General features: G+C 37.7%; 3 protein-coding genes across 4 annotated transcripts in view; all 3 read left to right on the forward strand.

Moving 5' to 3' along the window:
• ppp3ca (protein phosphatase 3, catalytic subunit, alpha isozyme) overlaps positions 1-2252 on the forward strand; it is a 77528-nt gene extending 75276 nt beyond the window's left edge. For both annotated transcript variants that reach the window (XM_077233420.1, XM_077233421.1), the window contains one exon: positions 1532-2252. In XM_077233420.1, the coding sequence (XP_077089535.1) occupies positions 1532-1710 (179 nt within the window). In that variant the 3' untranslated portion in view covers positions 1711-2252. The remainder of the gene's footprint in view (positions 1-1531) is intronic.
• Positions 2253-3818: 1566 nt separating this feature from the next.
• Positions 3819-10365, forward strand: ecscr (endothelial cell surface expressed chemotaxis and apoptosis regulator). Its single transcript, XM_077232715.1, has 10 exons — positions 3819-4010; positions 4583-4660; positions 6935-7054; positions 7158-7199; positions 7369-7464; positions 8700-8816; positions 8883-8981; positions 9081-9114; positions 9724-9794; positions 9914-10365. The coding sequence occupies exons 1-10, from the start codon at positions 3950-3952 to the stop codon at positions 10012-10014; spliced, it is 819 nt and encodes a 272-aa protein (XP_077088830.1). The 5' UTR covers positions 3819-3949; the 3' UTR covers positions 10015-10365.
• A 2806-nt stretch (positions 10366-13171) lies between these two features.
• On the forward strand, positions 13172-26692 carry dnajc18 (DnaJ (Hsp40) homolog, subfamily C, member 18). Its single transcript, XM_077233430.1, has 8 exons — positions 13172-13666; positions 15649-15841; positions 15915-16060; positions 17844-18056; positions 18766-18878; positions 19940-20049; positions 22206-22378; positions 25365-26692. Exons 1-8 carry the CDS (start codon positions 13525-13527, stop codon positions 25487-25489), a joined length of 1215 nt encoding a protein of 404 aa, XP_077089545.1. The 5' UTR covers positions 13172-13524; the 3' UTR covers positions 25490-26692.
• Positions 26693-26926: the final 234 nt, after the last annotated feature.

Consider the following 26926-nt stretch of genomic DNA (forward strand, 5'->3'; position numbering starts at 1 on the left):
GCTCTCCGCGCTTACGTAGACAGAACGCAGTGTTTCAGGACCTCAGACCAGCTCTTTGTCTGTTATGGTGGGAGACTGAAGGGAAAGGCTCTCTCAAAGCAGAGGTTGTCTCACTGGTAGTGGACGCCATTGCTTTGGCTTACCAACAGCAAGGCCGACCGTGCCCCCTTGGTGTGACAGCCCACTCCACCCGGAGTGTGGCTTCCTCTTGGGCTCTAGCACATGGCGCCTTGCTGGCAGACATTTGTAGAGCAGCAGGCTGGGCGACACCCAACACATTCGCCAGATTCTATAATCTCCGAGTGGAGCCTGTGTCCTCTCGTGTACTCGCTTCAGTTAGCTAGTACTGGACCCGCTCAGGTGTCTTCGCTTGCTCGCCATTCCACTCCACGGACTGGATACGTGCGATTATTCCTCAGGTGAGCCTTCCTCTTGAAGCCCTGAGTTTCCTCCAGCACTGTTGACGCTGGCGCCAGTGTCTATTGCCTGGGCGTCGGCTAGGTGCCTCCGTGTGCATGGTTCCTCCCTGAGTAACCCCCACATGTGTATTTCCACTGTAAGCCTCCTTGAGCATGTGTCTTTCCCTTGGCAAGCCATCTTGCCCTCCTGGAGTTGAAAGTTGCCACCCCTCGGGCTGGTCACTCCAGTGTTCCTCCATATATAGCCCTCCGGCCATATGTGTATCTTAAGTCCTCCCTACGGGTAGGCATGCTGCGGCATATCTCCTCTGAGATATGCTTCCCAGTGTACCTTGGTATTCCTGTGTTAAGTAGGACTCCTTCGTCTGTGCCAGTATCACGACAGGGGGATCAGACTTTCGCAGGGCACTGGAAGACAGCTGTGAAGGTGGCGTGATTTCACGGGGACCCCCATTCGTCGTCATCCGACGTAACTCGGAGTGACTACGAAAGGGAACGTCTCGGTTACATATGTAACCCTCATTCCCTGAGTAGGGAACGGAGACGTTACGTCTCCCTGCCACTTCCGCTGTACCGCTGGGTAGACGCCTGAGTTCAGTGTCGGCTCCTCAGCGAAGACATATCTGCATGTTGCCGAGCATCCTCCTTTTATACCCACGAGGTGGGGCGGAGTTACGCTATGCAAATTCCGCAGACCCATGGCATTTCATCGCCATTGGCTCGTTTTGTAATACTCGAAGTCGATAGGTGTTCTAAGCGAAACCCCTATTCGTCGTCATCCGACGTAACGTCTCCGTTCCCTACTCAGGGAACGAGGGTTACATATGTAACCGAGACGTTTTCCTGCTCAAGAAACATGTCAAAAACAGTTGTACTACTGCTTAATATTTTGAAACTGTGAAGCAATCTCAATAAAATGATTAATTTCTTTTAAAATAAATCATACTGACCCCAAACCTTTGAATGGTGGTGAATATATATATATATTTATATATATATATAACAGGTCAGATAAACTAGTTTATCAGAGTCTAATAAAGAGAAATGATCTAGTGGCTGATGATAACCAAGAGTCTTGCTATTCACTATGGGCTTTTCCCGTCTCTCCACAGCCATCCGCGGCTTCTCTCCACAGCACAAAATCAGCAGTTTCGCAGAGGCTAAAGGTCTGGACCGCATCAATGAGCGCATGCCACCCCGCAAGGATGGGGTCAACCATGTGGGCCAATCCATGGGCAAGATGAACGTGTCGGAGACCAACGGCACCGATGACAACAGTAACATCCAGTGATGAAACGACGACGCATGGCAGGACAATGCCAAACTTTTGATTTAAGGCCTCCTGCTTCCAACAAACACCCAATGACATCACCTACACATCCCTCCCTGCTCCAATGTCGAATTAGAGAACCAAACTATCTTAAATGTGTCACTGAAAAGGGGGAGACTGTTTTCTTGCTGTCAGCTTGCCGCTTGCAATTTTCGAAGCGGATACCTTGCCGACGGCAAGTTTCTGCCTTTTTTTGGGAGTGTTGAATGGGGAGGGGGGATGATATGCCTGTCAAGGGCTGAAAGTGTCTTTATCAGAGAGGGGTCGGTCTCAGTTCCTTTCCGACTCCACCCACAGACCAAGTGGGCGGGTTTAGGAACTCTCTTAAGCCTGATCCATCCAGTTCGTCGGTGCGGGTGATGAGCCTGTACTGGTTCCATGGACACTTTTTTCCTTCTTTTCTTCATGGTCCCATCTCATAATGAAATGATCTCACTGTTGATGATGTTTTGCTACTAGTATTAATAAATATACAAATTTGAAATGACAAAAAAACGAAAAAATCTTTGTAAGAAAGGACATTTAACGACAAAACCTGTACATTTTATTACTTACAATGCAATCTTACCTGGGGGGTTTTATTTCTTGATTTGGTTTTTGGTAAGATGCCATGAAGCAGTAGAAGAGATGAGCGGTTCTGCTTGTCCACTGTAGACACTCGTTCAAAGCAACCGAACCGTTCGGATGGATGAAATCCAGCTCGACCTTTGGCGCCACCTTCTTGATTGTTTCTCACTTGCCTGTATCTCAAGAGAGAGAATGCACATAGTACATTTCGCAAGTCAAATAAATATATATATATAAATATATTTAAATATACGATTATTAACAATGGTCGAGGACAATGATTTTTAACAGCATCTATGGTACTGAACGCATCAGTGCATGCAACTAAGTTCCTTATTGATATGTGAAATTATAATTGTGATGTGTTTAAATATAGTAGACTTGAATTATTTCCCTTCAAATTATATTTGTAAAGGTCTAGTTTGTTTTTATATCTCTATAAATAGATATGATTTTGTAATCTTTTATTTCATTTTTTTTTTTTTTTCTTTATCAATATAATTTTATTATTGTTGATTTTTTTTTTTTTGTATAGTTTCTCTGTACAGGCACTGACGCTCTTTCTGAGGTGTTTTTCGTCATATTTTGTTCTTTCTTTTGGTTTTTTTCTCTCTGTTCAGTTGGTGTACAGAAGTTGTTCAGTAGTGTGAATGAACATATTACTCAGTGAAAAGCAACATTCAGGCTGCCAAAGCATGATCGCATGGTTTATTCAAATGTAAACTAATTGGACACAAGGAAAATGCAGTGTCTCACGTTGAAGAGGAAAACTATATTATCATTATGACTCTTGATGATCTTCTTATTATTCTTACAATTAAGCTTACAGTTCTTTCATTTCCACTGTTTTCTGATCCTTGTTTGGTCCAGACGTGGTTTATTTCAAAGAAGGGATTTTATGGATTTGTGACTATTTTTCTTGTAATTTTCTCTGGAACTAAGTTTTCGCATTTGACTTCCTAAATGAAAACACATATTGTAAGCATGCCCTATGGGACAAATCACTTTTTTTACTCTTGAATAAAATATGCATGAACTAATGATGTCTTTCCCCTTTTAATGCTGGTTTGAAAAAAAATCTTAATGTATTTATTTATTGTTCTCATTTAAAAAAAGCAAACAGATTTTTCGACTGACAATCAAGAATGAAAATGTAATTTTAGATGTAATATTATAATGTTAAGAAATGCAAAGACCATAGTATGCATAAGGTTCTTCATAGGAACTGCTAAGTTTTAAACGCTCAACAAATGAGAACTTTTTTCCATGAGGGCATTCCACCTGTTTCCTGCTATTCTTCCACAGGAAACTTCCACAGGGGCCACAGTAACTTCTCCCTGAAACCAGAGCTCAGCGCCCACTGACACACACCCATACACACGCTTCTCAGCAGGGCTTTGTAATACTATGTGCTCTCCCTCATGTGTTAATATTATACAAAACAGGAAACAGATTTGGACATACTGGTTCATACTTCAGCCAAAATCACTTGCTCAAGAACATTTCCACACAGTTTTTCTGCTTTGTCATTTTCATACACATTTAATTATTGTAATTGTATCCTGATATCTGACATACATATACGACTGGTTCTGTGTAGACGGATGAAAGTAAAACCCATTTGGATTGAGCAATGGAGCTGCTTCTCTTTCATCTCATTCTCATGATTGCATCTTCATCCATCATTTCAGCAGGTAAGTGTCAGTTTTATATGTGTGTGTGTGTCTATATATATATATATATATATATATATATATATATATATATATATATCTGATCACATGTGACTTTGCCATCATATCTACATTTTGTTGATCCTGGAACAAATTTTTTTGTCTGAAAATGTAGTCCTATCCCCACCCCTAAACCTAATGTGACCCGTAAGTTATCCCTAAAATCAGAGGGAAATGATAAGTGAATAATACTGATTGACAAACTACTTGCCCCTCAAATCTGATTGGTTGGAACATTGCACTTGGTGAAATTACCACTATATATATATATATATATATATATATATATATATATATATATATATACCAATTTACTTACTAAGTAAACTAAAGTATTTTAAATGGCTTATTTCTTGCTAGTGGCCAAACTTTGATTATATTGTCTATCTTAAATTGAAATAGTCAGTGACCACGTACTTATCCACAAAAGCATTTAAGCACATAAGCAAAGTCTACCTTTAGTGCTCAAATTCTTTTCATGACTATTATATATATATATATTGAAATGTATGTTTTGCATGGAACCTGCACAGGAAATGACACAAACCTTACAAGTATGGCAACTCCAAACACAACTGCTTCAACTCCATGGTCTGTGGATTCAAGAACAGGTGAGTTATATTGTCTATGAATCTCAGTAACAACATTTTAAATTCAAACTAGAATTTACCATATTAGATGTTTGAACATATATTGAACAATTATGAACCATGCATCATATTACCTTTGTTTAGATAATAGATAAATGTCCAATAACATGCTTTCTAAATGTACTTGTGATGGTGTACTTTATATGAACCAATTACACATTAAGCACAATATGTCAATATTTTAGTTTAGTTTAGTTGATCCTTTCTTGTCTCCATTAGGATAATTTTTTATTGGGCAATCGAATATTGCTTAAGCATGTAAATAATTTATAAAATATACAAATAAAATAACTTTCATGTATATGTATATATATATATATATATATATATATATATATATATATATATATACACACAGGTCCTTCTAAAATATTTAGCATATTGTGATAAAGTTCATTATTTTCCATAATGTAATGATAAAAATTAAACTTTCATATATTTTATATTCATTGCACACCAACTGAAATATTTCAGGTCTTTTATTGTTTTAATACTGATGGTTTTGGCATACAGCTCATGATAACCCAAAATTCCTATCTCAAAAAATTTGCATATTTCATCCGACCAATAAAAGAAGTTTTTTTAATACAAAAAAAGTCAACCTTTAAATAATTATGTTCAGTTATGCACTCAATACTTGGTCGGGAATCCTTTTGCACTGCTGAGGTGTTATGGAGGCCCAGGATGCTTCGATGGCGGCCTTAAACTCATCCAGAGTGTTGGGTCTTGCGTCTCTCAACTTTCTCTTCACAATATCCCACAGATTCTCTATGGGGTTCAGGTCAGGAGAGTTGGCAGGCCAATTGAGCACAGTAATACCATGGTCAGTAAACCATTTAGCACCCAAAATGAAATCTTCATCTCCATAAAGCTTTTCAGCAGATGGAAGCATGAAGTGCTCCAAAATCTCCTGATAGCTAGCTGCATTGACCCTGCCCTTGATAAAACACAGTGGACCAACACCAGCAGCTGACATGGCACCCCAGACCATCACTGACTGTGGGTACTAGACACTGGACTTCAGGCATTTTGGCATTTCCTTCTCCCCAGTCTTCCTCCAGACTCTGGCACCTTGATTTCCGAATGACATGCAAAATTTGCTTTCATCTGAAAAAAGTACTTTGGACCACTGAGCAACAGTCCAGTGCTGCTTCTCTGTAGCCCAGGTCAGGCGCTTCTGCCGCTGTTTCTGGTTCAAAAGTGGCTTGACCTGGGGAATGCGGCACCTGTAGCCCATTTCCTGCACACGCCTGTGCACGGTGGCTCTGGATGTTTCTACTCCAGACTCAGTCCACTGCTTCCGCAGGTCCCCCCAGGTCTGGAATCGGTCCTTCTCCACAATCTTCCTCAGGGTCCGGTCACCTCTTCTCGTTGTGCAGCGTTTTTTGCCACACTTTTTCCTTCCCACAGACTTCCCACTGAGGTGCCTTGATACAGCACTCTGGGAACAGCCTATTTGTTCATACATTTCTTTCTGTGTCTTACCCTCTTGCTTGAGGGTGTCAATGATGGCCTTCTGGACAGCAGTCAGGTCGCCAGTCTTACCCATGATTGCGGTTTTGAGTAATGAAACAGGCTGGGAGTTTTTAAAAGCCTCAGGAGTCTTTTGCAGGTGTTTAGAGTTAATTAGTTGATTCAGATGATTAGGTTAATAGCTCGTTTAGAGACCCTTTTCATGATATGCTAATTTTTTGAGATAGGAATTTTGGTTTTTCATGAGCTGTATGCCAAAATCATCAGTATTAAAACAATAAAATACTTGAAATATTTGAAAGTTTAATTTTTATCATTACATTATGGAAAATAATGAACTTTATCCTAATATGCTAATTTTTTTAGAAGGACCTGTATATATATATAATCATATATATGTATATATACACACAGCAGTCAACATTTGAAGTGGATCAAAACCATTCATCAAAGTTATACATGAATTTTGAACAATAGGGTACCCGTTCTTTAACTTTGATTAACTTTTTTGATCCACTTCAAATGTTGACTACTGTATATTAGTCTGTGGGCATAAAAGTAAGTCCCTACGGTTAAGCCCGTATTGAAAATATGGTATATTATTATTTGGTATGTTGCTCTGTTCTGTTTCCAGGTTTAAATAAAATGTTGAATCCCAAATTTTCATTATGATCTCAGAACCTTCTGTAAATTCTCAGTTCACTTGTAAATTATATTTATCCCTATCTTGACGTAAATGTATCTGTCTTAATTTTATTTCAGCAGTCCAAACTGAAAAAACAGTGTCTTCTACTTTTTCATCTCAACATGAGGACATCATAACCAGGCACACCTCAGAAACAGTGAGCACAACCACAGCTCCTTTATCTTCCGGGCACACAGGTAAGGCACAAATATATATGTATATAACTTCAGTTAATGTAAATGTACTGTATAGTTTGCACATCAGCTCATTCAGCTCACACATTGAACCCTGTTTCTCCAGGCAGTACTGATAGATCCAGCCTAACTTCAAAAAGCACATCAGGTAGTAATTATTAACTGCTTTTAATTATAATATTCAGAACATGGGAGAAGATTTTGACTTTTCGTGGTGTTTCTAATCTTGCTTATCTACTAGTGAAGTTCTTTCTTTGAACTGTGAGGATATTACAATGAATGTTATGAAAAATATAAGAAGTGTGTATTCATTACAGGACAGTCTACGATAACCACCTTCACATTTACACCACCAAAATCCTACATAGACACAACTCTAAATGTCATCTCATCCCCAGCGGCCAAAACAACAGGTTTTACCTCCTTCTTCTGGCTTTTCCACCAAACAATTATTATTTATTGAAATATGAACAATAAGTATTAAAGGTGCAGTAAGATATTTCTGAGAAACGCCGTTGATATTTGAAATCACCAAAACAAACACACCCCTACCCAAGAGGACCACACCCCTATCTTGATAGCTCCTCCCCAAAATTCACAAACATGCTATGCAACACAGGCATCTCCCCCTTATGAGTGGACACGCCCCTTACAGCTGATTGGCTACAAGTGTGTTTGGCACTCTGATCCACTTTAAACAGCTTTTCTCAGAAATCACTCACTGCACCTTTAAGTGTAAACTGAAATGCACATGATATAATTCGTTCAAGAATTTCCACAAATTTTTTTTTTCAAAAAACATTTAGCTAGCGTTACCATTAAGTTATAAAAACATTATTTCTCATTATGTCGTGCTGTTATCCCAGCTGTTTTTAAAATGCTTTAAAAAAAGTTCTTGATAATACAAATGTTAAGGGAACATTCCAATTGATAATTTTGCACACACTGGGAATGTCACTTTTGAATTTTCTCTGAACATTAAGAAGTAAAATTTTGTTTTTTTAAATTAACGAACATCCAACTTTTAGAAAATTAGAATGATCTTTGAGAGAATCTTGCCAGAACGTTCCCTTTTAGCTGGATGGTTGAATCTCTGGGTTCAAAATCAGTGAAAGTTGATGACAGCCTATTTCAAATATATGGGGATTTTTTTTTTTTATTCCTTGTTTGAGCTGTACTTTAAAGAATTGTTCATGTTGTACGTAGTGTTGCCACCCGTCCCGATTTTTCCGGGATTGTCCTTCTTTTTAACAACCTGTCCTGGGAAATTTATACACTCTCCCGGGACACTAAATGTCCCGGTTTTCAAAAGGCTATGGGAATATTTCCCGGTTTTCGAAAGGCTACGATGAATATGTCCTGGTTTTGGAAAGTCTACGTGAATATGTATGTTCAAACAGCGCGCGCACGGCAGAGAGGTAGAGGGCGAGAGACCTTGCGTGTGTGTGCTAGTGTGCGTGTGTGCCTGCCTCATGAAGCGCATGTAAGACAGCATTGCCTAAAACCAACCGTGCGCGCGGTTCATCGATATGTCCCGGTTTTTTATCAGACAAAAGTGGCAACCCTAGTTGTACAGTAAAGTCAAGCATTTTCCATTTTAGACTAGGCTACATTAAACTGTTATTTCACATGTTTGCTCTATGTGCAGTGGGTGTTTCTGCACTTCCTAAGACTTCAACAACAGTTCATTCAAACATCAGCATGTCAGAGGTGATGGCAACACCTTCACAGGCACCAGACAGCAGTCTCACTTTGCTCGCCTTTGGTAGGTTTTATACTGATACTCTCATGATGCACATTATTTCTGCTGCTAAATATTTCCTGTCTGCAGGTGTGATGAGTTTTATACTCATTTTAATTGTTGTCATGGTGATCTTGGTGACCACTATCAACCTCAGGGGACGGTGTAGAGATAGCAGGCAGAACAAGGGTGGGTTTCTCTCTCATTCTGTCAGTTTTAAGATGACTTTTCAAAGCATACATGGCTACAAGCTTAAAATCTGTTTTGTTTTTGTTTTTTTGTTTATAGATGTTAAAAGCTATGACTCTGTGGTATCGGACAGGTGAGGATTTAAAATCCCACACACATAAATACAAAGTGCTGTCATGAAACTAATATTAGCGCAGGCTAATAGGTCCTTAACTCAATCTGATTGCATCACATCATTCTCTATAGGGCACAGCTGATTGGTTCCTGCTGTGTCAGCAGCCAATGATCTCGCTGCCCAACCTTTAAATACTTGGTCAGCATTTGCTGTAGCAGTTCTGTAGCATTTCAGAAACCCTCCACCTTCCCCAGCTCCACCTGTATAGATCTGCTATGGGTAACTCATGAATGCTGTATTGTACAGCAGGAGCATGTCTTACTTGCTCACAGCATGTGTTGTGTATGTATTAGCAGTAGCAAGTCCCGTACTTGCTTTACAGCAGAAACAGCAATAACAGCATCAGCGCAACAGATCTATTCTGCCAAGACCAAACATATCAACATTGTCATATCCATTACCATGCCAAAACACAACTCTGAATGTGCAGTTGTCCTTATAGCTTGTTTTATGTATATATAATTTAATCTAATATATAGAATAAATAAATAAATAATATTATATACTGTATTTAGATAACAGATCTGTTGAAAATTAATTTAAGCTACTGTCTCAATTTTGATCAAGCAACATGAACAGCAACGGTGAGAAAGAGAGCATCACTCTTGTCTCTGTGAGGACAATAAACACAGAAAACGGTAAGACCGTGCATTTCCTAAAATATTTTTGTGTGTGTGACTAAAACAGAGAAAATAGCACCCCATTTGACATTATTGTAATATATGAAAGCGTAAATGTCCTACTCTATTCTCTGCAGATACAGATTCTCCTCAGATCTCTTCAGTTCACAGCACTATAGTGGACAATGAGGACCAAGAACATACCAGAGACCTGCTGGACATCAAAGATGGAGTTTGATTTCACTCATTCATTGTGCATGAAGATTGGAGGCTGCACACTTATTTTAGATATTTATAATGTTGATTGAATGTGAATGAATGTGCCTCTACTGATGCTCAGTGTACAGATCTCACATTATGTTTAATACATGTATTTCACTCCATAAAATATCATTATGTCTGCCATGCACTTATATATTAAACATTTCTGTCAATTTTTGTTTCTCTTCTTTTTTCAGATTAAAAAAGTGCATTTATGTCTATAATGTCAAGTATAAGTCAAAAAGGGAGATACTGAATATCTTGGTTATTATAAGGTTCCAAGATAAAAGTCCAATTATACAATAAAAAAAAATATATGGCTTGATAATTGCGTGTCGCTGTTTTTAGAACTGTTTTGTGTTGTTTAATGATTTTACTGTTTATATTTTGTTGAAAAGCCACATTTTCCCCAGGCCAATAGCAGATGTTTTTTATAAAGCTAAGGCTTTATGCATGCATGTATAGTGAATTTGATATATATTTATTTGTTTATTAGGTACATTTATTTATTTTGTCATGTCACTGCTTATCACCCTTTCAGATGTTTATTTTGCGATGGTTTTCAATATTTGTCCCGGAAGCTTACAGCACTGCACATTTTGTATATCTTTAGCCTACTAATCCAGATAGGCTACCTTTGTTTTTCTGTGTTTTGGCCTTCCGTTCACGCTGAGACAGCGTTTTTGTCTTGCGAAAACAGCTTTTTGAAGATGGTCTACCAAGTGAATAAAGTTGGCAATGCGATTTTCACGTTATAGTGTGGACTCTGATTTATTTGAAAACGATGCCGCATCTATCTATCTATCTATACCGATATATATCGGAGACCGGGGAGAGTTGTACACCATCAATTCCACCAATTAGGGATAAGATATATACAGGTATTATCTTACAGAGTCATATGATCACTTTAGTATTTTCCTACTTCCTCCCCGATCCCACATGGGGATTGTCAATGCTGGAAACAGGCAAATGCAGAATAATAGAGAAAAAAGTGATTTTGTGGTCAGAAAGTAAACATTTTGACCAAGACTATATATTGTTTAGTATAGAGTTTGCATGGAGCAATTTAACATCACAAAGTCAAAGAAGGTTTGGGTGAAATGCGCCCTATGCAGTTTCTGCACAGTTACCAGCGTCATTCATCTGTCAGCACTGTGACTCTGATTAAGAATAGACACACACTCACACGCACATTGACATGTTATTTTTTTGTTGGACTTAATGTTCTTTAATCTGGTACCTTGTAGTAGTGTTTATTAAGTATACCGTTAATTTGTCTAGTATATTAAATTACACTCACAAACGTGTTTTTGTTAGACCTAAAGATGTACATGCAAATATGTTATTTAATTACATTGTAGTAGCCTAGTGTTATTATTAAGTGTACTGTTAAGTAAGTTTGTTCTAGTAGACCGATTTAAGCACACACACACACAAAATATACACTTTCCTTTATTTTCCTTTAGATGTATGTGTGTATTTGGTTTATTTTGGTTTATGGCAATAAACTCCCCCTTGATCCTCATGATGTCATCACAGTCCAGCTGTCTCCGCAGATGTGGTGAACTCTCTCTCATTCACTGACGGGCTGGCTGGATTGTCCTGATCTTGAGGCTGGAACTGGATGCCCTCCACTTGCTGGTCCAGTAGAGGTGATGTCAGGATTACTGGAAGGAGGTTCCTGATGATGTCCCGACCCCTACACAGGGATGGGGAGTGTTTCAGAAGCATGTAGTAAAATACGTATTTAAAATACGAAAATACTATTTTGTATGTCTTTGGAAAAAATCAAATGTAATTTGTATTTAAATACATTTAAGATTCGTATTTTTTAATTTTTAAAAATGCATAAAATACTTTTTGCCAGTCAACCTCTTTATCAGGGTACTGGTTTCATGCATCAACTAGTTCACACACTGCAGTAGCCACAACTCGGCATTGGATCCGCGATTTTTCTGGAATAAGGTGAGAATGTCTTGATCAATTCTACTTGTTGATTAAAGTTAAAATAGTGCATTATTCAGATTTGCCTTCAGTTAACATGAAAGAATAAGACAAGTGGGGAAATAGTATTAGCCAATCGATCTTGATCGATTGTTGATTTTTATCAACTAGCTTCAAATATGTTTAAAGCATTACTGCATGTTAGGGCTGGGTGATATGACACTATATAGCGATGATATATAAAGTGTGAATCGATGGAACATTTTCTAAATCGTTTACATAGATGGGTCTATTTGTGGTGTAGCCTAAGCAAATTTATCCATACAGATTTTAGTGGGCAATTTAGGAATTATTGGAACGTTGGAACGGAAAAAGAAGCACTGATGAATGATACACCACAAAAATATCCAGCTTTTAGTTTTGTTGTTCATGAAAAATGAACAAAATTGAAATTTGTAACTTTGAGTAAATAGTGTCAAATGAATCTAAATTAATTATAATTTTAAATTTTAGGTAAACTTTCTCATTTTATTATAGAAACAAAATAAACTTATAAGATATAAAATTACTATACTTTGTAATTGTACTATACTTAATTATTGCAATACAAAACTGTAACAATATGTATCGTGGATAGTGACAATATGTACTGTATAGTGGATAGATAGCTCACCCAAAATAAAAAATAATGTGTGAGAAAGAAATTCACGTTTTCAGACTTTTAGTGTCAGTGCTACATTAAACTACTATAATGTTGAAAATAATGCAATGTGGGGGAATATTTGTGGGTCCTGTTAATGCCAAATGTCTTATGTTACCAGTAAAGTAAGTAGCCTACATTATAGTCGGTGACAGAGTGCAAGCATATTCATTTAAAATAATTCTGTATTTTCAGCTTCAGAATCATAAATATTTTTATTCTGGTGTCACTAATTGTCCTACTATTGAGTTCGTTTAAAATAATTCTAATTTAAACGTGAAAGGTCATTTTGCTCAGTGTATGAGAGTCATCAAAGTTTATGCTTATCCAACAAATGACTCCAAACTATACAAATAACGGGATGATACATAAACACAAATCATTCATCAACGCCGGGTACCATTGATTTTTTAGCGTGTTGCCTTCATGCCATTTACGGCTAGGATTGTCGCTTTCTGATTGGCTGTTTGTATTGTAGTCCCGCACCATGCGCTTCCGCTTCCGGTTAACGATGGAGGTTGCAAGCAGTATTGCATTTCTGTCTTTCTCGCACATTTTACAATGACGAAGCCAAAGGGTCAAACATGAATAGTTTTGATAATAAATTCATATTCGATTAAGTCGCGTCGTAGAGGTGTCACCTAATTGCGGAAGATGTCTAGAATCGGAAGTTAAATTGTTGTGGTTGCATTAGCTAGCATAACGCAATAGATTTAGCTTGATGTCAACAACATCGCGAGTCATTTTTACACCCAGACAATACTTTTTTTTTTGATTATTTAGCTTCACTTAGTTATTTGGCAAGTCATTTAATGCGGGTTTGAGGTGTCATTGCTTGAAATGACAATGTTTGAGATGGACAAAGAGGAGTCTGACAGGCTGATAGAGAAAGCCAAGCTGTGCTTGCGGTCAGGACGCAAAGAGAAAGCGTTGCAGCTGCTGTACGAGGCGCAGAAGATCTACCCCAGCACCCGGGCCAGAGGTTTGTATCATGCTGCTGTTGTTTGATTGACAAATCAGGTGTGTTTGGTCAGTGTGCTGAATAGAAATAGAAAGTGCAGCGTCTGGATGTTGTGTGTTATACAATCTGTCATCAGGTCAGCGGTGGATTTGGGTCTCTCACTGTCTGGTTGAAATCAAGTCAAGTAACCTTTATTTCCATAGCGCTTTTTACAAAAAGCAGCGTCATAGTGATAACAGGAAATTAATTCAACAAATATTGTTTTGGCTGTACAGCAGCTCTTGAAGAAGGTCATTGTCCAGTTGAAGTAAGTTCAGTGTTGATTTATTTCCACTGTAAAAAATCATTAGTTATTAATTTAGTTCATTTATCTAAACAGTGAAGTCATCGTCCAGGTCAGTTCTGTTCTCATACAATGGTGTCAATGCGGGCATATCAATAATATTGTTGAATATTAAATGTGCCTAAATAAGCAAGCCAGAGGCGACAGTGGCAAGGAACCCAAGCTCCCATAAGGTGACAGCATGGAGGAAAAAACCTTGGGAGAAACCAGGCTCAGTCAGGGGACCAGTCCTTTTCAGGCTAACGAACTGTAATAGCATTAGGTCAGAAGTCACATTGGGATCAGAACATTCAAAATATTTAATCCAATTCCATCTGGTTGAAGATTGGATTCATCTTGCCGGTAGGGAGACGGCTTTGGATGAGGATCTGTGCCACTGGCTGTCGTGCCAAAGCCTTCATAGGGGAGAGACTAGTTGCACTGTACTGCAATGTTGTTGTGTTTAGGCACTGGTCCTCCATCTGATATGGATACGGCCCGGATTCGGCAGACTACGGTAACCTCGGGATAAACAGAGAGACTAATATTAGCGTAGATGCAATTATTCTTATGATGAAACGTACATCAGGTGTTATGGGATGTGTTCCCGGTTCCGGCTGACCTCATTTATGCAGCCTAAAAAGATCTGACATGGGACGTTTTGAAATCTTTGATGCCTCTCAGTGGAGGCTGATCCTGTTAAACACGCCCCCTTTGTGATCCAATCTTTAAAAAATAAAAAATAAAACATATGTATTGTTTACCCTCATGTGGTTCCAATCTATGATGTAATGAATAAATACATTTTTTTGATTGCCCCAAATCTATTGGTGTTGTTCTTTTTTTCAAATTACAAATTATATAACTAAACAAATGAATTAGGTGAAACTGTGCTTGAATTGTCGTTGCATCATACATCCTATGCAGTGAGGGGATTTATTATTGCTCATTATTGTCTATTTAGGGTATTTTAGTCATTTAAATAACATGGGTTATCTTGGTGATTAATGACATTTTAGTATAATATTACACCATCCAAATACGTATTTATTTCCTTCTAATTCTTGTTGTCATTGCATGACTCCAGACGTGAAGACATTGGCTTAATTCAGTGATATAGGCTATGTTTTTTAGCTATATCAAAATAGAAGTCATGTCATGTGCATGGGTAAATTTTACCTGCTGGTGGTTTTAGGTACACAACCACCCCTGGCTGTTCTAGTGTTAAATTTGCCCTTGTATTCTTTAATCTAAATAACTTCCCCTTCTTCTTGCAACTACACCTCTTTCTGATGGCGTTTTAACTGGTGTGAGGGCTGGACAACCTGTCACTCAAATGACATCACCGCAATAGCGAACCACAACCATCCAATCAATTTCTGATAAACAAAATCAAGTCCCTCCATAGATTTTTTCTTGTTTAAGAAGTTGTTTCACACGGATATACGTCTCAACAGGAAAGAAAAGACTATCGCAGCTTCTGTTCCTCTCTGACATTAATGGAAATGTAAAGAGAGCAACACTCCCAAGTGGGCCAGCAGAAAAAAGTCCTAATTGTGGAGTCCTAATAGTAATACTAATATGTTTTTTGTCTACATTAGTAAGCAAGTAAAAGCTGGTTCCAAAAGTCACTACAATCAATGCAACAATATGTGAAATGATTCCCAATCTCCCTTATTAGTACTGATTGATGCCATCGTGAAGAATGGTGGGACTCCCCCTGAAGAGGAGCGCACCTTCACGCCTCCCCCTGGCTGGAGGAGCTCTGATGACGGCCCGGCTCCACATCAGAGGGTCAGAGGCCAAGAGAGAGCAGAGGGGTCCAGCGACGACAAGAAGAGCTACACGGAGGAGCAGCGGCAAGGAGTGCTCAGGTACTGACAGGAATTGTCACCCAAAAAATTTGTAATTAAGTCATTTATTAATTTACTTCCTAAACCTGTGCAGGATAAAGAGATGCAGAGACTTCTATGAAATTCTGGGGGTGCCAAAGGATGCCAGTGATGAGGACTTAAAGAAAGCCTATAGGAAGCTGGCGCTACGCTTCCACCCGGATAAGAACTGCGCCCCTGGAGCGACCGATGCTTTTAAAGGTATCTCATATATGTTATGATTTATTTTTTAATTTTTTTAAAGAAATTCATATTTTTTTCAGTAAGGATACATTAAATTAATCCAAAGTCACAGTGAAGACTTTCACCATGTTACAAAAAAATCTTAAATCCTTTTTAACTTTCTATTTCTAAAGATAAAACATGGTTTCCACAAACTGAAGCAGCACAACTGTTTTCAATATTGATGATAATTATAAGAAATGTTTCTTGAAGGGGTCCTATTATGCTCTTCACTTTTTTAACTTTATTTAGTCTGTAATGTTGCTGTTTGAGCATAAAAAAGATCTGCAAGTTTACAAAGCTCAAAGTCCAGTCCAAAGGGAGACATTTTATTTAACAGAATCCACTTTACAAGAACTACAACGAACGACTCGTTTGGACTACAACGCGTTTTTTTAAGGCTTCATGAAGTCACAATGTTACTAATATAAATATTAATCCCCCCCACAGAATACACCAGAATAGGGGATGAGGCCTTGGTAAGCTGCGTTAGAGGAGACAGTGTTGTCGCTGTCCAAGAGACGCCGTTTCCAAACGTTTCCAAAACTCATTTGTTTGACCTTCCTAAAGCTCACGAACTTAGAGTGGTTAAAAAAAAAATGTAAACCCTGTTCCTGAACATTATAACCCCAGCATTTATCTGTGTGCTGGACATTTTATGGAAAACAGCTTCCAGAACCACAATGCTGGCTACACACAAAAGCTTCTCCTGAAATGGAGCAGTTCCTACTTTGTCGGGACAATCTGTTGTTTGTGGATCATAACTTGTAAGTATGTCTTATTATTTGTAGTTGCGTTTTCCATTAAAAGTTCAAAAAAAAATGTTATGTTGTTGCTATGATGTAAACAAAGGGCAAAGCTTTACCCCTGCTAGCCAACATAAGTGGTGATATAGTGTTTACTGTAGCGTTTGTAAGATCTTGCTCTCGTAAGACTGTTCAGCGCCCCTTAGGAAAATTAACCATGGTTTTGTAATCGATTACTGTTTGTATTAACATAGTTTTCTGACAAACATCATGATTAAATGGTGTTTAACATCATATCTAAAATGTGTAAGAACAAAAAAAATAAGAAAAAAACACCAATCTAAAACGTCCTGTGAAATCCAAGCTTGCAAAGTCCATGCATGAAATCCATTTGTGGACGATCCTCTTGTTTGTTAACATCCTTAAATCTGAATCAGGGTTGAATTGGTTTGAAATTGACGCCATCCTTAATATTTACATCTGAGTAGAGCTCGCAGTTATGGAGGTGCGGGACATTTCCTGAACACGTGCTTAGCGCTGCCAATCACAACACACTGGGCAATCACAGCACATTTCGTATTTCAGAAGAAGGGGCTTCATCGAAACCGGAAATAAACGGCGCGTTCGAGCCAGACTGGGGAAAGAGGTGCTGTAATAATGTGAAAAATAATATTGAAGCATGAATGCATATTCTAGTACACCCAAAAAACTAAATCAAGACTTCATAAAAGGGCATAATAGGACCCCTTTAAAATCATCCTATTTAAATGATTTCTGAAGGATCATGTGACACTGAAGACTGGAGTAATGATCCTGAAAATTCAGCTTTGCCATCACAGGAATAAATTGCATTGTAAAATAAATTAAAATAGAAAAAGGGTATTTTAAGTTGTAATAATATTTCACAATATTATTGTTCCTACTGTATTTTTCATCAAATAATTGCAACCTTGGTGAATATAAAATTCATATATAGCTTTGATATTTGGATTTCTCTAATCCTGTTCTCTATTCAGCAATAGGCAATGCATATGCAGTGCTCAGTAACCCAGAGAAAAGGCAGCAATATGATGAATGTGGGGACCAGGGCCATGCAGAGACATCCAGTCATACTTCAGCCCAAGCCCGTCATGCGTACGGACACCACCGCTCCTTCGGCAGAGACTTCGAGGCTGACATCTCCCCAGAGGAGCTTTTCAACATCTTCTTCGGGGGCAGATTTCCTACAGGTCTGAAGCTTTATAGCTAACTAAATAGTAGGGCTGTGAAACGATTAATCGCATCCAAAATAAAAGTTTGTGTTTACATAATATATGTGTGTGTACTGTGTATTATAATTTTGTATATATAAATACACACACATACATGTATGTATTTAAGAAATATTTGCTTGTATATACTGTGTATACTTTGTACTGTGTATAAATTGTATTATATATAAAGATTTTATATATAAAGATTTTCTTAAATATATATATGCGTGTGTGTGTGTATATATATATATATATATATATATATATATATATATATATATATACTGTATATATACAAAATAAGTATACACAGTACACACACATGTATTATGTAAACACAAACTTTTATTTTGGATGCGATTAATCACGATTAATTGTTTCACAGCCCTACTAAATCGTTTTTATTTAGTTAGTTGGTTTTCATTTATAAAACTGGATTTGAAGTATTAAATCTTGGATCAAATTTCACACTGTAAAAATGTACATTTGTGCATTTCTGAAATGTAGTTTTGTTTCTAATTGGTTAAATAGAACGACTTACTTCATTTTTTCCCCCTGCATATTTGAATTTTGCCAATTGCTATTCTTTTGCAATGTGTCCATCACAATTATCTGCTCCAGTAATTAATACAAACTAAAGATTTCTCACACATTTAAAGAACAAACAATCCTTTTCCTCATGTAGGCAACATCCACGTGTACACCAACCGTGGAGCTTCTTACGCTCATTATTACCAGCCCCGCAGACGCCGTGCGTACGAGAGACGGGAGGAAGAGGTGGAGGAGAGCCACAGTCAGGTGAGAGGATCCTAAAGTCACCTAATCATGTGTGGACACAGGTCAAGGGCTAAACGAGACCAATTCACTAATAAGTGTTGATAAAAAACATGTACCAAGGTATTAGAAACAAATGTACTCTTTGTATTGATTGTGGGTTTCATATGACTTTGAATAATGACTTGAATACTAGAAACTTTAATAATTTAATGACTCAATATATATATATAAAAATAATGATATATAATCATTATTTTCCAAAATGTTATATAAAAGTATATTTTTCAAGGTAATTTTTTTAAAAATCAAATTAATTGTGAATTAGAAAATCTTATTCAGTTTTAGTATTTAGTTTAATTATAGGACATTGACATGTCATGTGATGTTCTCTACGATATCATTTCTTGTTGGTTCCACCACATGACTTTGGTTTAGTAGATGCATTTTGGTAAAAAAAAATTAGTAAGGCAGTTTTGTTAAAATATTTTCATAAGAAATTATAATAGATTAGATTTAAATAAAATATTTACAGTTTTCAATTCAATTTCATCCTTTTTGTGAGGCTTTATATATATATATATAATATAGAATATACACAAGGATAGGTGTATCACCTTAAAAACAATTTTAAATGATCCTAATTAATTTTAGTTCAGAAATTAAAAACATGTTCATCATACAGGCATATTACAATTCACTGCATGTATGAATTGCATTTCTTTTAATTTAATAGATCCAGATATGAGAGTCGTGTCATAACCCATAAAACACTGTCTTAAGGTGGGTCACATTTACCGTTGTTCAGTTAATTTTTCACGAGTGAAATCCAGTCATTTCAATAGGAATAAGTGCAGTCTGGAATTTTGTCTGAGGGTCAAAGTTTTCATTACGCAGATCTTGCAACGGATTCAAGTTTGTCACGCAAATCCACCTTGTTGACAGAAAGCTGATGGGTTTGAAAGTGGCTATGTTGTGCTACATACATCGCAACACTATTAACAACAGTCCATGAACCCTTTTTGCCTGCAAAATTTTACAGAAACTTTGTTAATGTGTACTTGTTCCTGTTTGTCTTCATGTAGAACAACTTCACAGCTCTCCTGCAGCTGCTGCCAGTGCTGGTGCTCATTCTGATCTCTGTGTTCACTCAGCTGATGGCCACCAACCCTCCCTACAGCCTCTTCTACAAACCGTGAGTCAAACCTACAGCCAACTTTCTCAGCGATTTTAAAATTTAGTCTCAGTCCTGTCCTGTGTCAAATGTACTTTGTAGTTTTTATCATATTAAGTCAACCTTGTCCTAGGGCTGGGTATCGTAACAAAATTTTCGATACCTATACCTTGACTTCGATACCGGTTCCTGAACGATACTAATACCAATTTTATGAAACCAGTTTTAACAATATAACATTACCTAAAAAAAAACTTTTATTTTTTTCAGTTTTTTTACTTTTTTAAACTCATATTTTGAGTCTGTAAAAAAGCACCAATGCTAAAGTTTTCTGTTTCCTAATCATTTAACAACATGTTTTCTTTACTTCAATGATCTCATTGTTTCTGCCTTAACTTAATGAAACAATGAAACTGAACGAAAATTAATTGAAATGCATTACACACAGTCACCTCTGATAAGAGATCACTCTAAATTGTAATTTAGACATGCATTTTCTGTAAAGCTGCTTTGAAACGATATGCATTGTGAAAAATGCTATACAAATAAATGTGAATTGAATTAAAAATAGGCTCCTGGGGTGCGGGATATATGCCTCGTGCTCAGCACACATGAAGCTTGCCGCAAAGCACTGGCAAAAGTAGTCTAATGATTATGGATGTGTCGGGAAACGATAGCAAGGAGATATTTTAATTGTTTATTTATAAACAAGTGTTTACTGAGTGTGTTGCCTGCAAAGATGAATATGACGATGCTGACTCGTCATTTCTGCAGTAGTGAACGCGCTTACGTGCCTATATGGATTAAATAATCAAACTATTTATTTCTAATTGTTTCGTTTAAAAGTAGACATATTTTGATCGTCTATAGGCCTATTTCTCATGTCTGCGAGGCAAGTATCCTATACGCTGAGTTTCGGTTCATTTGTGACGTGCTCCAGTTCTTGCAGTCGAAGATGGATAAACTATCTACTCTCAAGTGTATCTGTGCGCTTTTAAGTGCCTTATCAGATTAATCGTGTTGCCGGTCTTGGCAGCAATTATCTTGTCAAAAATATTGCATCGCGTACTTCTGGCATTGAGTCTGCTATATAGGTAGGTTAGGGTTAGGGGTTAACACTCAAAAGTTAACACTTTTGATCATTTCCACATATTTTCTATCTATCTGGGTTGGGACGCTTACACACACACACACACACTCACTAAAGCCTCACGTGCGATGAGCCACGTCTCTGGGCAGCCGCGTAAACTAGTGTTTTTCCGCCACAGCCAATCATGCTGCATGCTTATTGTTTCACTGACGTTGACGAGATTAACCACTTAGGTAACGAAAAACAAGACATGTTTCGATACTCGGTAGTATCGAGGCAATTCGGTCGGTACCTAAAAAGTATCGAACTCGATACCCAGCCCTACCTTGTCCTGATTTTGTTTAGTCAAGTTTTAGTTAATTAAATGCCTGGGCATTTTAGTTTAGTTTTAGTCAATGAAAACTTGAATAGTCCAATATTCATCATGCTGTATAATGGTTAAATTGATACTGTCATTTAAATTTATTTCATCAGAATTATTGCACTTTCACCTACAAGCAGAAATCAAGAGAACTCATACTCATGGTTTATTTGACCTCATTTAGTTTCCTTATTTGTTATAGACTATTTATAATATAAATTAACACATTGTCTACATTATAAAACAAGAACATTTAAATGGAAGTAATTCCAATAATTAAAAAATACATTAATGTTTTTAGAAAAATTAAAAAAAAACAGCAGAAAAAGACTTTGTATTTTCACACAGACCTGAGTAAGTGCAATTATTCCGCAATCACAAATGCAAATATAATCGAGATCCGTGTTTGTATTTATTATAGTTCATCATTGAGCACATGGTTGCCAGATAAAAACAGTCTGTAATATTTTCTCTTTTTTATTTTATTTTTAAGAAATGTTAGTCTCGTCTTTTTCGGTCAACGATATTGCATGTTGTTATAGTCACAGTTATCGTTTAATGACGTTGGTATCGTTTAATGACGTTGGTATCGTCTCGTCATCGTCTCTTCTATTCATGTAAAAAAAAAGGTGGTCAATGAACATTTTTCACCATAGACTAGTCAAACGCAACGCATGATGTGAAACATGCTTTAAGGTAAGAACTGACATACTCTCCGTCTAATAGGTCCATGGGGTTAGTGGTATCCAGGGAAACCCAGCACATGGGTGTGCCATACTATGTGGATAAGAGTTTTGAGAAGGAGTACCACGGCGCTGCCCTGGACGAGCTGGAGAAGACCGTTGAGAGCGATTATATTGACCACTTACAGACCAGCTGCTGGAAAGAGAAGCAACAGAGTAAGATGTCTTCTCATCCATTAGTTTTAGGGTTTTAGCAATAGCTGTAAATTGCACAGCTGTAATACAGGACTGCAAACATTTGAGTTCAGCTTGGAGTGAGAATTAGGAGGGAGGATGGGGTGGGGTGGGGTCGAGTGGGGGGTGGGGGGGTGGATACTGATACAAAATTCATAAGCTTGCAATTCGATTTCAATATCGATTAATTTGTGTGTATATTGTGTAGGGGTGTAAAGGTTGACAAAATTCACGGTTCGGTTCAATACGATACAGTGGTGTCACGGTTCGGTACAGTTTTCGATACAGCAAAAAAAAAGAAATGCCAGAGCAATTTCCTATTTATTAAAAGAAAAAATATTTTTAAATAAGTGTGGGTTTTCCTACATCTTGAAACTTTTAGTTTTATAAATGGAGGTAATCTTTGAAGGATGAACAAATAGTGTTTTGGCCATCACATTTTACTATTTCTGCCAAACTTCCATGGTTACAAGTTAGTATTACTACATTAACTCCATGGTGAATGTTGCTGATCTGTGGACTTAAAAGCTATAACTAGTTCATTCATGGAAAAATGTTTCTCCTGGTTTCCACGTCTGCGCTGTTTGATCCGTTAATAATGGAGAAATTTTAATGCTTCTCGATAGATCTCGCAGCGATGTTATTACTTCAGTGGCGAATTATAATGCTTTGTTTACTGGATCTCTGGGCGCTATAGTAACAGTGTCGCTTGATCAAGGTCGTCTCGCGCTGCACTGACATTGGTCCAAACTGATAAACAGTCCGTGAAGCACAAAATAATGAGTAGCGCAGTTTCGTTCCGCTTTTGTTACGTTTGCCATTTGATGTTGCGCAACGTTATAGAGCGCGGATTTTGGTCGGCAGGAAAAATGGTCCAACGAATTGTTCTGTTTGTAATGCGTACCGATTACCGAACCGAAAGCCTCGTACCGAATGGTTCAATATGAATACATGTATCGGCAGGATTTGCACCTGGCCACACTGCCAAAAGAACCAAAACCTGGTTCAATGACCATGGTATTCCTGTGTAATAACTGTGTGATTTCATGTAATATTCAAATTTTCTGGGATTTTGATTTGTGGGTTTCATAAGCTGTAAGCCATAATCATCAAAATGATAACAAATAAAGGCTTGAAATATCTCACTTTGCATGTAATGAGTCTATATAATATATTAGTTTCACCTGTTAGGTTGAATTCTTGAAATAAATCAACTTTTTGATGATATTCTAATTATATGACCAGCACCTGTATGTATGTATATATATATATATATATATATTCAGGTCCTTCTAAAAAAAATTGCATATTATGATAAAGTTCATTATTTTCCATAATGTAATGATAAAAAATTAAACTTTCATATATTTTAGATTCATTGCACACCAACTGAAATATTTCAGGTCTTTTATTGTTTTAATACTGATGATTTTGGCATACAGCTCATGAAAACCCAAAATTCCTATCCCAAAAAATCAGCATATCATGAAAAGGGTCTCTAAACGAGCTATTAACCTAATAATCTGAATCAACTAATTAACTCTAAACACCTGCAAAAGATTCTTGAGGCTTTTAAAAACTCCCAGCCTGTTTCATAACTCAAAACCGCAATCATGGGTAAGACTGCCGACCTGACTGCTGTCCAGAAGGCCATCATTGACACCCTCAAGCAAGAGGGTAAGACACAGAAAGAAATGTATGAACAAATAGGCTGTTCCCAGAGTGCTGTATCAAGGCATCTCAGTGGGAAGTCTGTGGGAAGGAAAAAGTGTGGCAAAAAACGCTGCACAAAGAGATGAGGTGACCGGACCCTGAGGAAGATTGTGGAGAAGGACCGATTCCAGACCTTGGGGGACCTGCGGAAGCAGTGGACTGAGTCTGGAGTAGAAACATCCAGAGCCACCGTGCACAGGCGTGTGCAGGAAATGGGCTACAGGTGCCGCATTCCCCAGGTCAAGCCACTTTTGAACCAGAAACAGCGGCAGAAGCGCCTGACCTGGGCTACAGAGAAGCAGCACTGGACTGTTGCTCAGTGGTCCGAAGTACTTTTTCCGGATGAAAGCAAATTTTGCATGTCATTCGGGAAATCAAGGTGCCAGATTCTGGAGGAAGACTGGGGAGAAGGAAATGCCAAAATGCCTGAAGTCCAGTGCTGCTTCTCTGTAGCCCAGGTCAGGCGCTTCTGCCGTTGTTTCTGGTTCAAAAGTGGCTTGACCTGGGGAATGCGGCACCTGTAGCCCATTTCCTGCACACGCCTGTGCACGGTGGCTCTGGATGTTTCTACTCCAGACTCAGTCCACTGCTTCCGCAGGTCCCCCAGGTCTGGAATCGGTCCTTCTCCACAATCTTCCTCAGGGTCCGGTCACCTCTTCTCGTTGTGCAGCGTTTATTGCCACACTTTTTCCTTCCCACAGACTTCCCACTGAGGTGCCTTGATACAGCACTCTGGGAACAGCCTATTTGTTCAGAAATTTCTTTCTGTGTCTTACCCTCTTGCTTGAGGGTGTCAATGATGGCCTTCTGGACAGCAGTCAGGTCGGCAGTCTTACCCATGATTGCGGTTTTGAGTAATGAAACAGGCTGGGAGTTTTTAAAAGCCTCAAGAATCTTTTGCAGGTGTTTAGAGTTAATTCGTGGATTCAGATGATTAGGTTAATAGCTCGTTTAGAGACCCTTTTCATGATATGCTAATTTTTTGAGATAGGAATTTTGGGTTTTCATGAGCTGTATGCCAAAATCATCAGTATTAAAACAATAAAAGACCTGAAATATTTCAGTTGGTGTGCAATGAATCTAAAATATATGAAAGTTTAATTTTTATCATTACATTATGGAAAATAATGAACTTTATCACAATATGCTAATTTTTTTAGAAGGACCTGTATATCTTGAATGCAGAATGCGTGAGAGTTGGCAGCCCTGCTGTAATATAAAGCTCCATTATTAAAGCTGAGCGGTTTTGTTTTAGAATCGGATCTAACGAACCTGGGCCAGCTGTACCGAGACGAGCGGCTGAAGCAGAAGGCTGAGACCATGAAACTGGATCACTGTGACAAGCTGCACCGTTTCATGGGCCGACAGAAAGGAGAGTGAGGCACCGTCGCCCTCCCAGACAGCATGGTCAGCCTAATCACAGAGCTTTTAGTATCAGTTACATATTTCAATTTAATTGCGTGGGTCACCTTTTTGGAAAGGAGAAAAGCATGGAAAGACGTCTTATAGCAGAAGCCCAAGCTGAGCGTTCGCGCCTTTCATCCGTTAATGGGGTGAAATCTGAAGGCCTTTGAGATGCTCAAGCATCTGATTCAGCTGCGATGCACAACCACGTGTGGAAGAGGGTAATTGGTGCGAGAGCCTGGCATTTTTTTCCTTACATTAAGGAGCACCGGCTCCAGGCTGGCCGACTGGATTAAAGCTAGTGATTGTTGTTAATTAGACGCATTTAAGCTTCATTCTCTATAGGAGTTTAACTTATTTAAATTAACATGTTTCATTTCTTTTTCCTGAATTTGTGCTGTGAATTACATTTGACAATAGTTATAACTTTTAGTAGGACAAAAAGCTAATTATTTTGTTTTTGGAACAACAAATACTTCTCAAAAACAGGGATATAAACCACTACAGCTTTTCAAAGCTCTCTAGACGTAGCAAAAAAAAAAAAATGTGTGTACATTAAAATAGTGTTTTGGTCATTTGTCACGGTGCTGTATGTTTTGGAGATGAAAAGGTATTAGGCAACTGTTTTTAAACCTTTTTTTGTTTGTTTTTTTGACGAAAGTAAAAATGGCCAGCACACTCACAGAAATGCTAAACGCCATTACCTCGGATTTATAAATCTGCAGTATTTTATTTATTTATTTAGTATTTGGCACTTTATTTGTCTTAACTTCTTGTGTATTGCATGCATCCATCCATGCATTCTCCCTTCCTTGTTAGTGTTCGAAGCTGTTAACCGCACAGTTTAATATCAGTAATTATAAATAGGCAAATAACCGTTACTGAGGAGCATCTGTTTTGAACTACAATTAATGTTTTACTTCATGTCACTGAACACTATGTTCTATATATTATAGCATACTGATCTTTAACACAAATTTGAGCACGAGATGTTCAGAAGCGCTACAGGAGGCATCCTTATTCGAGATGAAATGGAGGAAGAGTATCGGATGTGTTGTGGAGAGTTTGTGCCATTAATGGTATTGTGATCTTGTTTCCATGCAGTACGTGAACTGTTGGGAAGTTTTGTTTGGATTGAGTGCGTTTTGTGCCGCTTAAATAAAACATTAATCAAACGGAGTTTCTCTGTGGTCTGTGATTCTCCAAAGCTGTATGTTTGTATGTTGAATTCACTAAATATTGACCAAAATTCTCAGGAAGAGGCGATCATGCCAGTTTCATAATTGATCATTTTAGTTTTACAGCACTTTATATTACATAAAAGGAATAATTAACTCTACATTTAAATGAAATCATTTGCCTTTTGAAAACTATATGACTTTCTGTGTGGAACACAAAACAATTTTTTACAAT

Source organism: Siphateles boraxobius, unplaced genomic scaffold (assembly GCF_051911475.1).
Source record: "Siphateles boraxobius isolate OS27281-9 unplaced genomic scaffold, OSU_SipBor_1 18, whole genome shotgun sequence".
Classification (NCBI taxonomy): domain Eukaryota; kingdom Metazoa; phylum Chordata; class Actinopteri; order Cypriniformes; family Leuciscidae; genus Siphateles; species Siphateles boraxobius.

Bases quoted from the DNA above. Each gene is read 5' to 3' on its own strand.
- ecscr (XM_077232715.1), top strand. From the start codon at position 3,950: ATGGAGCTGCTTCTCTTTCATCTCATTCTCATGATTGCATCTTCATCC. The intron at 8,982-9,080 runs GTGGGTTTCTCT...TTTTGTTTATAG, and splicing joins AGATAGCAGGCAGAACAAGG to ATGTTAAAAGCTATGACTCT. The intron at 9,795-9,913 runs GTAAGACCGTGC...TATTCTCTGCAG, and splicing joins GACAATAAACACAGAAAACG to ATACAGATTCTCCTCAGATC.
- dnajc18 (XM_077233430.1), top strand. From the start codon at position 13,525: ATGACAATGTTTGAGATGGACAAAGAGGAGTCTGACAGGCTGATAGAG. The intron at 13,667-15,648 runs GTTTGTATCATG...CTCCCTTATTAG, and splicing joins CCCCAGCACCCGGGCCAGAG to TACTGATTGATGCCATCGTG. The intron at 22,379-25,364 runs GTAAGATGTCTT...GTTTTGTTTTAG, and splicing joins CTGGAAAGAGAAGCAACAGA to AATCGGATCTAACGAACCTG.